At 51.3% G+C, this 13187-nt stretch overlaps 1 protein-coding gene across 3 annotated transcripts; it reads right to left on the bottom strand.

The window, feature by feature from the left end:
• Positions 1-2876: 2876 nt before the first annotated feature.
• On the bottom strand, positions 2877-13103 carry SCNN1G (sodium channel epithelial 1 subunit gamma). Of its 3 annotated transcripts, none has more exons than XR_014934086.1 (13): positions 12991-13103; positions 12362-12680; positions 11558-11852; positions 10937-11130; positions 9898-10001; positions 9298-9461; positions 6671-6769; positions 5486-5620; positions 5291-5369; positions 5156-5213; positions 4856-4917; positions 4600-4675; positions 2877-4371 (listed from the first exon to the last, which is right to left on the bottom strand). XR_014934086.1 is itself a non-coding variant. In XM_015876991.3 (13 exons), the coding sequence occupies exons 1-13, from the start codon at positions 13016-13018 to the stop codon at positions 3982-3984; spliced, it is 1986 nt and encodes a 661-aa protein (XP_015732477.1). In that variant the 5' UTR covers positions 13019-13103; the 3' UTR covers positions 2877-3981. The 3 variants fall into 3 exon arrangements, 2 of the variants coding, with proteins under 2 accessions (XP_015732477.1, XP_085370838.1); XM_015876991.3 differs by having other exon boundaries at positions 5486-5603; XM_085514712.1 differs by lacking the exon at positions 10937-11130 and having other exon boundaries at positions 5486-5603; positions 12991-13100.
• Positions 13104-13187: the final 84 nt, after the last annotated feature.

Consider the following 13187-nt stretch of genomic DNA (forward strand, 5'->3'; position numbering starts at 1 on the left):
ATGAGGTAGGTCACCCTGGTGTCACTGATCTCCCACTGTGGCCTCTAGCAAGGGGATGGGAAAACACCCAGAGAGTGCTGCAGGTGCCGTGGTGTTACTGTGCATTCGTGGCCCCAGGCTGCCCACACCCCACAGCCTGGCACAGCGCTGCTGGTTCACAACACAGGGGCTGCTTGGTGCCAGTGGGCAGGAGCTGCGGGGTGCTGTGCAACACTGCTCACTGCTGCATTGATCACTTCTATCCAGACACCTGATGTCCCTACGGGACCAAGGAGGCAGCGCTGCCTGCAGTGCCCTGACCTGTGTGTCCTGTGCTGCCCATGGAAATGGCATCCCCTGTTCCTATATATGGTACAAAGAGGCTAATTCAGCACTTTAATCTCTTGCTTTATCAGGTGCCCTTTCAGAAACGCCATTATTAAACAAAATAATACAGCGAGTAATTTAGTTTCAGCCCGTAAAGTTGCAGTCAAAAGATACTGAGCATCCAACCTGCAGAGCTGTTACACGGGCAATCACAGCATATAAAACCTTTTAACTAATCTCTGTTTGCGTTACAAAGATCAGGCAGTAAAATGGAGCCCGGTGAGGTTTACAGCCGGATCGCTGCCCGCGGGGCTGCCGGGCCATCCCAATGCACTGTGTTGTGTGACACCGAGGGGCAGACAGGGGGCAATGGGGGTGGGGAGGTGATGTGATGGGGCAGAGAGGTGATGGGGAGGCAGAGTGATGGGGTGATGGGGTGATGGGGTGATGGGATCACTGCCAGGGCTGCTGGGGTGTGGTTTCCATGCACACTCTTTCCATGCACAGCACAGATATGGGGAGGTCCTGTTTGATTCAGAGAGTGAGAGGGGGGCAAACCTTATTTCAACTACAGACTGAGCAGTGAATGAACCTCAACCCATGGCTGCACACATCTTTGTGCCTTAAAACAGCCAGCACTCAGACAAGGGTTTGTCACAGGTGGTGATGTTCTCTGTGACGTGATGGGGAATTGGCTGCCCCGATTTGCTCTTTCTGCCATAAAATTTTAGCAGAAAAATTAACTTGGTGGCGACTGTGCGGCGCTGCTGAGGCACAGCCCATAATCCATCAGTGCTATAGAGGGGGAGTGCTGTGGAGGGCCCCAGGGCAGTGCTTTATGGTCCTTTCCCATGCTCTGGGGATAATATGTAAAATATTTTGTGACCAATGAACTTTTATAACGAGAAGGAGACGGAGGGATGATTGCTCGCAGCAATTACCTCAAGGAACTCGTTGTACCTTTCAGGATTGATTATGTAAACTTGGGTGAGAAGGTCTTAAAATATAACAGAGGAAGAACTGTAGCAATATTGCCCTATGAAAACACCGTGATTCATGGTGACTCTGTGCCGCAGCGGGCTTTAGCCGTGCTTCACAGCGATTGCATCTTCCGCCGGCACCGCAGCGTGCTTTTAGTTTCAGATGAGTTAATGCAGTGAATGCGGACGTTTTTCCATCTCAAGGAACATACCTGGGGAAAAAATACATGAGGAGAAAGAGACAGAGGAATGGTCGTGGCTCAGGATGCTGCATGGGACTGAGCTTGGACAGTCAGCTTTAAAACCCCGGGTCTGATTTGGAGTTCACAGATTGACTGGAGGGCACCAACACACAGACTGGGATGCAGGAGAGGACGGAATGCCTGAACACACCACCCGTGGGCCTGGAGCCGGGCTGTTTTCATGTTTGCTGCTCCAGCTATGTTGCAACCAGGCTGGGAGCAGAACGAGTCCCAGCTCAGCTCTGAACTGAAGCGTGATCTCAGTGTGAGCCAGGGGAAGCGCCGCATTAGCAAGGAACTCGCCGCGCTGCATTCCGCGGTGCTCCGCGCTCAGCACAGCACAGTGCCGGCCAACAACTGTGCCCAAGCTGTGGTGCCCTGAGCACCGGGTGGGACAGAGCATGCCCCATGTCTGTGTCCATGTCCCATGTCCTGTATCTATGTCCCCTGTGTCAGTGTCCGTGTCCACATCCATGTCCCCCATCCCATGTCTCTTGTCTCATATTCATGCCCATATCCATGTCCCCTATTCCATGTCTGGTGTCCCATGTCCCCTGTCCCATATCCACATTCATATCCATATCCCCTGCCTATTGCTGTGGTCCAGCTGCCCTATTTCTGTGCTTACTGTGCTGTGTGCCAGCATCCCTGTTCTTAACTAAGGGTTTTCCAGGGCTCAGTTGCAGTGCCCTGCACGCAGTGGGGTAATGGGGCTGTGCTCTGTATAGGTCAAAGCACCAGGCCAGGTGGGATGAGACCCTGGGCAGTCTGGTCTGGTACTAAATGGGGAGGTTGGTGGCCCTGCCTGTGGTAGGGGGTTGGAGATTCATGATCCTTGAGGTTCCTTCCAACCCAGGCCATTCTGTGATTCTGCCTTATCTGCTCTGGCACCATTTCATTACACTTTTCTGGGTCAGGATGAGTAAGTTCATGTCCTGAAAAAATGGAAGGTGAACAAGAAAGGCGATGCACATCTGTCCCTGTGTCACAGGTGGGGGCTGAGCCCCAAGGCCTTTCCCATAGGCACGTGCCAGAGATGCCTTTCCCCAGCCCCAGCCATTTACATTAATGAGGCATTCAACCCTCAAACCTGTTTGTAGCCCACTGCCATGTCACTGCATGGAAGGGGACTCTCAGGTACCATCCACCTCATCATGCTGCACAGCCACGTTGGTAGCACCCCCGGGAATGCAGAGGTCCCTTGGATGTAAGGAAGAAGCTGTTCACACTGTGAACAGTGGGGCAGGGTCCAGTTGCGAGGAGCACTTGGGGCTGGTTTAATTGAGGGGACTGGGGGGGGGGGAGGGGAGGTGGAGGAAAAAATAAAGAAAAAAACATGTAGGAAGCATTTATTCAAAAATATATCTTTATTTTGTTTTAGTTTATCGGCTGTTTAAATAATCCAGTTAAAATATATTTTATTGCACATGAAAGAACCTTTCTGGATTCTCCCTTTCCTATATAAAATAAGTTCATCTAGAGAGAAAAAGCAAGAGAGGGACTCCTGTACACACACATGCACTCACACTTGCACATTCACTACTCAGTACCAAAGCAGCCAACCCCCTGCAGGCTGCTCCTGCACATCCAACAGCTGCAGGCAGTGGGGATGGGCTACAGTGGGCACTGCAGGAGCCCACAGGAAGGCAGTTACAGGCCAGGGAAGGGAAGCTGCAGCCCCTCGCTGTGCCCAGAATAGGGCACACATAGAACCTGAACAGCTGCTCTAAGGCTGTGTGTAATGAGTGCCTCAAACCATGTTAAATGGAAGAAGCTTGCGGGATTTGCCATTCATTACTGCAATCCAAATTTGATTTCATGCCCTTTTCGGGTGATTATTTTGGGATGACTGAGGTCCTCCGACTCAAGCTGTGAGTAATTTGCTCTGCACACACATTGTGACTGTCCCAAATTTAATCCCAGAATAACACCTTTGGAATCAGGATCCTAATCAAAATCCACCTCAAGAACCTTCCTTGTATCCACCGTGTGCTCTTTCCAAACCTCTGTTTTTCCCCTTCCTGCATTCCTGAAAGCCCGGGGTTTTTCCCACAAGTCAGGCCACACAGCAGAGAGCAATTAGTGTTGATAGTCAGTGTGGCATCAATCTTCTACTATGGAGTAACTCCTGTCCACAAATGACTGGGTGCATGCAGCTGGTTGCTAAGGCAAGTCCTCCCTGCTCAGTGCTGCAGTGCTGCATCCTGCTCCAACCACCTCCTGCAGTAATTAACTGGGGAATTGGTGTTGTTTGAAGTTCCTAATGTCTCTAAGCCCTTGGCTTTTGTGTCCGAGCTTTGCTCAGAGAGGCTCTGACCACAAGTTCCATTCCTGAATAAGGGTCCGACCCAACAGCCCTTCTTCAGTGCTTGCTGGGTGCACACCTCTCATCCCGACACAGGGCAGGGGCATCCACCCACAACCCTGGCACCTGGATGAGGGGTAAGGAGGCATCAGTGCTGCCCGGTCTCCAGCGTGTCGGGGAGCTGCTCCGTGAAGGCGGTCTCCAACCGCAAAGTGCTGTAGTTTGGGGGGGGAGTCCTGGGCAGGTGGCCCTCCTGGGGCAGTGGCAGGTGTAGGGCGGTATTGAAGGTGGGCAGGTCCTCGTCGATGCAGGCGGGGTTGTCGTGGCCCTGCTGCTCTGCATCGCTCGCCTCAGGGGGTTTGTCCGTCCCGTCCTTTTTCCGGTGGTTCCACCACTTCTTTGCCTTCTGCCATTGGCGCCGCATGACGATAGAGAAGGAATCGATGAAGAAGACCTCGATGATCTCGATGACGCAGACAACTGAGCAGCTCATCCACAGGCCCAACTGCCCTCCAAAGTTGGACAGAAGGATGACAAGCTGGGGGACAGGAGAGCAAAGAGTCAGAAGGCACCCAATGCAGGGATGCCATGTCATGCCAGGGCTTACTGTGAGTCCCCACCCCACCTCCTGCCCCCTGCCCCACTGCTCGGGGCAGCCTGAAAGGCTGGGCAGGGCAGGGTAGAACCACCCCCCCCCCCCCCATGGCCAGGTGACAGCCCCCAGCCTGCAGGAGGAAGGTGGCACAGCCCTTGTGCTCCCACTCACCGTGTTGGCGGGGTTCTCTGAGATGAAGCGTTCATTCAGGTCTTTGTAGAACACCATGAGGTTTGCAAGGTCCGTTCTGAAGAGGGAGTTTGGTAAAACAATAACATGAAACATACTGAAAAACTATGTCAATAACCAGTTGGACCAGTAGGGCTGGGCCGCTCTAAGGGAGCTTTTTCCCCAATTGCCATCATTAAGGCTGCTGAGATTGTATCTAAGCTTGAGGTGCAAGCTAGAAACAGAAATGGCAACTTACTTGTTCAGCTTCTTGTTGATTTTCTGTCCTTTGTCCCAAGAGAGTACTCGAAGCATCCAATCCTGGAAACAAACATAGAAAATGGTGCTATAGGTGTGTGCACTTGTGCAGAGATTCACTAGAAAGGCTCCATACCTCCTGGGACCAGCATGGACTCCAGAAACAGATGTCTGTGATGAGTCAGCTGTCCCACAGGGACATGAGCCAAACTCCAGCTTAATGGCTGATGTACAGCCCAGACCCCACCTTGGGGTCTGTTAGCAAAGTGAACTGTTATGACTGTGCAGAACTGGAACTGACCTCAGACACAGTGGAGGGCCATTGGGCGATGCTGGTGGTGAGCGCCCACTCCTTGAAGCTGCAGGGAAAGGCAGACAGTGAGTGGTGAGCCTGCACCCATGCACCTCTGCACCTCCTGCCTCTGGCAGGACTCACCTGCAGGCATCCTTGCAGATCTGCTGGCAGCCCAGCTGCTCCTTCACGAACTTCTCGTGCAGTCTGTAGTAGCAGTACACTGCAAGAAAGGAACACGATGGGTATTTGAAAAGCTGGAAAGAAAAGCAATGATATTTTCCTGGAATGGGGCTAACAGGGTGTAGGCGGCCCCTGTAGCCATCATCCGGCACTTACTCCAGTTGGGGTTCTTCTTGTAGTTGCAGTATTCTGCTCCATTGGGCAGTGGCTGTGCATACTGGGCACAGCCACAGGACTCCACCATGGCTTTCTGGAAGCAGGAGTGCAGGCAAATCTGGGAAACAGAACAAACTGTGCCTCAGAGATACAGGCAGCTGTCCTGTGCTTGTGTAGCACTGCCCCTGCAGCAAGCACAAACAGAGCAGTGAGATCTGCAGAGTGTGATATAGTGCAAGAACAGGAATGTGATCCCTGTGAGGGGAGATGCTCCCTTCCCTCACAGCCCTGCAGTTCTTCCCAAGGCCAGGGAGGTTTTTAATGGCACCCAGTCTGTGGAATTACAATGCAGTGGGTGAGTGACTTGCTTGTAAAAATGCTCATGGCTCTGATTTGTGCTGGTGCAAGACTGGAAATCAGAAATTGGAAGGGTTAAAAGGGCAGTGGAGGCAGTGTTTGGTGCTAAAATGCTTCATCAGTTGGAGTAAAAGCATGATCTGAGCTTTACTTCTAGAACTCAGGGTGATATCTTCTTTACCCAGACCCAGCCCACTTGAGCCTTGAGTTCTGGTGAAGAACTGTTATTAAAAACCTGAGATAATGTCTGTGTGATCCTGCCTGGCAATGCAGCACAGCAAATTTCAGGTATAGTACCCATAAAACAAAAACTCAGCCTACACACAGGGTTTGCAGAAGGCAGCAGCTAATACAGTTACCATTCTTCAGTTGTTCTGACACTATCCAAGAAGACCCAATTACAGAAACCGTGCAAAATTAGTGGAAACTTACTCTGCAAACAAACATCCTGCTATCTGGATACTGATTAGATGGTATCTGTTATTCTTGGAGTCCTAAAGGTCACAATTTCTGGCTTCAAGGGTTACTAAGCTGCAACATTTACTTGGCCAATATTTTCCAGTCTCACATTGCTTGAAAATTGCCTAATGAGCTCATGTTCCTTCTTTATCTAACAAGGTGCCTAAGGGAACTTCAAACATCAACCACTTAGGAATAAAACTTGGATACAAAAAAGCGCTGTGGCATTTTACATTGGTGATTAAAAGCAGTGACCCTGTGCCTGCACTGTTAACAATCTCAGATCTGAACTACAGAACACTGTAGAGCTTTTCATGATGGTAGTTTTTTTTCAAGCAATTGATAAAAACAAATGCAATAGAGATTTACCTGGAGGGAGTAGCTCTTGTTATAGAGGTTTTCTACTGGTATATCAGCACCGGTTTCTGTGCAATCACTGTAGGGTTTGCTCAGCTTGCGGGACCGTGTCTGAGAACAGGAAAAGAACAATCTCATGTTCTGGGCATCACAGAGTGCACAGCATTTAGCAGCAGTTCATTGGGATCTAAGTCCTGAAGTGATGGGAAAGGTTGGAACAGCACGTTTACTTTTTGTCATCTCAAATGGACATAAAAGGGTTTTTGTTTTGTGGTGTTTATTCCCCAAACGTGCTCTAGCTGGGCTATCTGGTGCCACTATATACCCCCTCTGCAGGGGTGCTGTGGTGGTATTACTGTAACAGTGAATGGCTTCTGTGGAAAACCTTCACACTGGGTTTCTCTCCCTGCAGAGTCCCAGGGACCATACACCACTCACCCTGGAGGGAAGGCCCCAGGGCTGCACAGCTCTATGCTGCACTGAGCTGCTCCTGCTCTGCGGGGAGCGGCACTTCAGGCTCCACCAGTGCTCAACAGCACCTCTCCAACATCACTCCAAGTGAAATGTTTCTGCACTGTTTCCATGAACTGCTCTGACCCTTCCACTGTTGAACACTCGCAGCTTCCCCTGTTCTGCAGTCTCTGCCCACAGAACAGAGCTCTGCAGTGCCACGTGCTGTGCTCGCATGTGACTTGGACCCCTCACATTCACCAGACCTGATCCAGGTAACATTGCAGCTGCCTGCAGCCCATGCCTCCCCCAGCCCCATATTCCCACTTTTTGCTGAAATTATCTACTTTATGGCAAGGAAAGTGGCCTGAAATGACAAGGAACAATACACGCTTCAGATTCCATTCACTTGTCTTTCTGAACGGAGTTTAAATCAGCGGCTGAGCCTTTAAAGGACCTGTTTTGTAGGAACTGACAGATGCTGCCTACCTCTGAGGCACTGCCTGCAGACCCACAGGTTCCCGAGGCCACGCCTGGCACCAAGCATCACCCCTCTGTCTCACTGCAGGAATGCTAACTCTGCAAGCATGGACTTGGCAATAGAAAGCCCTGTGGCGTGCCACGGCAAGTTGCTGGTTTTAGAAATATGCTCAAAACTCTTTGCAGGGACACAGAAATTTGGGACTTCAGCATTGCAGACAACCTAATGCTTCAGAAGATACCCTCTGGCATAGATAGATGATAGATCCTTTGTATAGATTTTTCTTTTTGTCATGGTTTATACCCCTGTAAAAGCACACTTCATTCAGGTGCTGAAATAATTTCCAAACTAAATATTTAACTCAAGTACTGAAACTCCTACCAAGCAATGCCTTGTTTGCATTCCTAACATCTTGGAATATTTTTAGAGGGAGGGCGGTCCTAGTGCCCAACAGAAATACATGAGCCATAGCCCAAACACTGATGTCTGCATTTGGAAAACGGCCCTTGCCATGCTCAGGCCTACAGAGCAGTGCTACCTGTGGCACATGGCTGCTGTGTCCTTCATACCCTTAGATGTGGGGACATGGCTGAGCCAGCAGCTCAGCTGCAGCCTGCTGGGCCAGCTCCCTGCAGCCCTGCTTGGCTGCTGCACTGCTCACTTCTCCACAGCCCTGTTTATCTCCCTGCAGCCCTACTTGGCTGCAGCCCTGCAGCACCACACTTTCCTGGTGCAGGCTGCTGTTTTGGGTCCAGACACCAAGTGCAGCTTCTATTTCAGCCGATACTTTTAGGATGCAATCAGACCAAATCTTCATGCCAAATCTTTTGAACACAGCTACCAGGATGTGCTCAGTCTTGTTCTTTATGCGATGTGCAATAGCCCAAACATACCATGCCAGGGAACTTTTACAGCAAGTATTGATGCTCCATGCAATGACTTTCTCCCATACAGCATATGAGTTATAGAAATACTGTTTGACAAGAGCCTGCCTCCTCTCCACCATTCTCATTCTGATGTTTCCTGTTTGCTTTCTGATATTCAGGCAGTGTTTATCCTTTCTGCTTCGACCAAACAGTGCCCATTTTCCAGACATAACTATCTGCACATTTTAAAACCATCAGCCCTGTCCTTAACGCCTTTTCTAATGCGTGGACTATCTCGATCTGGCACACCCAGGGACATACAAGGGCAGGCTGATCAGTTTGACCCATCAGTGATGAAAGGGCAGAGTTAAAAGGCTCCCCTAACAGCCCATCCAGATGAAAGGGGAATGCCTGGCTCTGCTGATGGCACTGCACTATGCAGGAAGGAGTCCCCTGGGTCAGGTCTGCACTGAGCTCACTGGGGAAATCTGGGGTGAAAACAGAACCACTGCCACTAAGGTTTACTTTGCAGCTGGGGTAGTAAGAAACCAAACCAAACAAGATGTGCACAGTCCAGACTGCGGTGGTTTGCTCACCCCCCAGACCTGGCCCTGAAGCAGGCTGCCACCGCCCCGCTCAGCCTCTGCTTACCCCGCAGCCAAACTGAGTGTTTGGTTGGCCAGTGCTGTGACTGTGAGTTCTGCAGTGAAAACAACAACAAAAACCCTGGAAAGCCGAAGAGATGGAGAAAAGGAAGGGCAAAGCAAATCCCCAGGAGTGGCAGCTTTATGAAGACCTGATCTTTGACCTGCTTGAAACAAGATTGTGGATTGAACACTCACAAAGTGCATCCCTATGGAGGTGGCCGCCGCCGTCTCGATTTCTGTGCCAATGTCCTCAATGAAGGGATATTCATCTTGGTCGTGGACAATGATCTTGGCTCCTGTTGATGTCACCAGGAAGGGATTGTAGTCTGCTTCGTCGATGTACAGAACAACCTGCAGCCCTGAAGGACAGAGAGGCAGGAGCTGCGTTATACCAGAGCCAGAGCTCATTTGCAGGATAGGCAGCAGTGCGCTGAGCACTACGTGCCCTTAAGTGCAGTTTAAGAACCAGGCAGTCCCTCTGTTGTACTATGCAACAAGTTGTGACCCTGCACAGCCCTGAGTGCCACAAATAGACGGCGTCTCCTCGGAAAGAGCAGAAATTACTTTTAGAAGTTATATAACCGGGAAGCAGTAATTTCAGATTGGAAAACATTAGTGATGCAATGATATTATCTTTGTATTCTCTGGCAACAGTTTGCGCTAGTTCAAACAAGCACTTCCCCAATCAGGCTGCACATCTAGAGCCAACACATCAGTCACCCTCCAGCAGGATCCAGTTTGCCGAGCAGGGCGCTGACAGCTCTGCCAGCTCCTTACCATATTCCAGCTCCTTACCGTATTCGCTGCCGCCGGTGGAGGTGCTCAGCACCGTCCCGTTCTCCCCACTGTTGAATGTGTAGCAGTTGCCATGCAGGGGGTGATGGAAACGGGTGAAGTGCCTGAGAAATCAAACATTGTTACATTGCCCCCTCTGCAGTTATAACTGTCCAGGGCAGAAACTCAGCAGGTCTGGATGTTGCTTTGGCAGAGACAGAGCAGGACAGGATTTTTCTTTTTCTTTATTCCTACAAATGCTTCCCCTCCCCTGTCCCTCCCTCTCCCTCCTCCTTAATATCTTGAAACTACATGGAAACATGACCTGGTTTAACAGCACTAGAAAATGAAAAATGTTGTAGGTTTTCACAGGGGAGAGGGGGCTCAGAATTACTGAGGAAGCACAAAAGAGGCAGTGGAGGGCAGAGTACTTTCTCATCCAACAGCCCAATATCTATAGGGACCCAGACCTGCACTGGGCAGGGAAGATGCCATAGCCACTGCCATATCACACCCTAGTGATTCAAGCACATTCATGTTTCTCCTGAGAATCTCCCCTCCCATTCAGGCAAACGTCTTTAATTCCAAGAAAATATGACATACTTGCACCATCACAGACATAAGCAAAACGCTTCCAGAAATGATTCAGTAATACCTGCTGAACGCAGCCAGCTTTGCACATGACAGTGGGAAAACTGCCAAAGCCACGTACAAGTGCAATTCTATTCTGACGGCTGCACCTGGGAGCTCTGCTGTTGTCCCCAGCATTGAGGGATGTTTCCCCTGCTGCCAGGGCACACAGCAATTGCACTGCAGCAATTGTAAGCAGGTGGACCTGATTACGTCCAAAACTATTATGTCCAACTAATCCAGTTTTATCTGAAACGTGGACAGCGGAAACTAAGACAAATAAAACTAAAGACCGTAACTGAAGTTCTTCATACGTGAAAGTTTGCTTTCATTTAAAAGTGGAAGTGGTTCTTGCTGGAATTCAGCAAACACCAAACATTAAATTTCTCTGTACCATATATTTGGAAATAAGCTGTTAACTGGCACTGACCTTTTGTCACAAGATAGGCCATCAAAAAAACATGTCAGTAGAAGGTCATCAGCAGAATAACTCAATTCTTCTTTAGTCTCCAAGGGAATCTGTGCCATGATGTTCATGTAATGCAGCTTGTACCATTCTTGGATAGCATTAACACCAGAACTGAATGTATAAAGTGCACACTCACTGCTGTTGTTTGCATCGCACTGACAATCACAAAGGGGAAGAAGCATTTCAGATGGAAAGAAATGATGTGCTCTATCAAGTATGCCTGGTATCATTTCTTTCTCTCAATAATAATCACGTGATGTTACAGTGGCTGCAAGTGACACAAGGGCACCCAAGACCTTTCATCTGGGGCCAAATGGTTTGACCAGATGTTTCAGGCCCACAGGAAGGGTTGTGGATGGCATTAGGTATATGTTGGCTGGACTTCACCATTGGCATTTCTATTCCAGAGAGCTGGAGGTGGGTCTGCAGGCAGCCACAGAGGCACGGCACAATGGGTAAAGGAGCAGAAGGAGCTTTAATCGCTGCCACTAAACAAGCAATAGGTCTATCCAGTGGGATACCTGCCCCAGCCCCTTTGCCACCCCACAAAGAACATGCTGGCTAGGGAATGGTGGCACTCACCAGCTGAAATCCAATGATATCATTTGAATCTCCAGAGTTCACTATGGACGAGTCCTTGTGGAAGACTCTGCCCTCGACTTTCCTCTTCCTCCCGCTGCGGAGGTCGGTGGCGGTTCTGAAGGAGTCCTCGACCCTCAGCAGTGGGATCTGCCTTAAGAACAGGCTCTCGGTGCCATTCCAGTCACCCGCTGCCCGCTTCACCTTGGACTTGCCCTCAGAGAATCCATAGAACGTCTCCAATGCTTTTTTTGTCTCTTTGTCCAACTCAGATAAATAATCCTTCATTGAACTGTACCTGCATTGGAGAAAACGTGAGAAAATCACATTGTTCACCTCATCTTCCACGTACTGCACCGGGAATCCCATCGCTCAGCCGTGCTCTTTGTCACTGGCACAGATTTCCTTCAACCTCACTAAGTCAAATCAATGTGGATAGGGGAGAGTGAAGGGAAAGGACCATCAGGAGGATGCTGACCATGGAGAAACCCCTCATGGTGCTGAGCTGCAGGATGCAGAGCGAGGAGCAGCACAGATGGGGACACAACCTGTAACCAAGTGGCACCTATGGAACCGAGGGAGGGGGAGCTGGGGGAAGCCGGCAGTGCAACAGAGAGCACGGCATGGCAGGAAAAGAAGCAGCGCTGACTGAAAAAGGCAGAGCATCCCGAGAGGGATGGAAGAGGTGACAGAGGAAGGATAGCTGCTCCCTTCGCAGTTCTCAGGAGATGGCATTGCTTGTAATACCAGCGCTGGGAAAAGGGAATCTGATCAGAGCGGCAGAGGGACACCCAGCGCCTGCCTTACTTGTAGGGGTTGATGTTGCAGATGGTGACGGCGGGGAAGGGCAGCTTCTGGAACTGCACGGTGACGGACACGGACGCGCTGTAGTAGTTCAAGAGCAGCTCGGCGCATTGCCAGAGGATCAGCCCCACGGCTCCCAGCGTCAGCAGGATCCAGATGAACCTGCGCAACCGCCCGCGGGACACCACGATGCGGCGGCAGCCGTGAGTGTTGGTGTTCAGGCAGTACCAGCGCATCAACTCCCGCAGCGTGGGCGCCTGCGGGCCGCGAACCGGCAGCGTCTTCTTGATGCGGGCGGTGATCTTCAGCCCGGGGGCCATGGCTGCGGGCAGAGAGGGGCTGTGAGCTGGGGGCGGCCGGGTGGGGACGGTGCCCCCAAAGCCCAGAGCCCAAATCCCAAATCCCAAAGCTCAGAGCCCAGAGCCAAGAGCCCAGAGCCCAAACCCCAAAGCCCAGAGCCCAGATCCCAAACCCCAAAGCCCAAATCCCATCCCGCTGCTCGGCTGGTCACTCTGCAGCGTTTCTCCGCGCACAGCCGCGATCCGGCGTTACCGCAGCGCTTCCCTCTCCCGCCCCATTTAACACCGTAAAACGGCTTTTTCCCCTAGAATACCGCACCGCTCCCCGCTCACCTCGGCCGTCCTGGCCCGACGGGGCCATGCTGCTCCCGGCCCCGCCGCCGCTCTGATGGCGCTGCGCGCTCCCTCCCCGCCACTACCCCGCCGCCCGCCCCCGTCCCGCCCCGTCCCGCCCCCTTCGCGGCTCCGCGGGCTCCGAGCGCCGCCATCCGGCTGGGGGTGGGGACCGTGCGGCCGCGGGTTCCTCCCCG

This window comes from Coturnix japonica, chromosome 13, assembly GCF_054131305.1.
Source record: "Coturnix japonica strain WE chromosome 13, WE-NBRP24, whole genome shotgun sequence".
Taxonomy (NCBI): domain Eukaryota; kingdom Metazoa; phylum Chordata; class Aves; order Galliformes; family Phasianidae; genus Coturnix; species Coturnix japonica.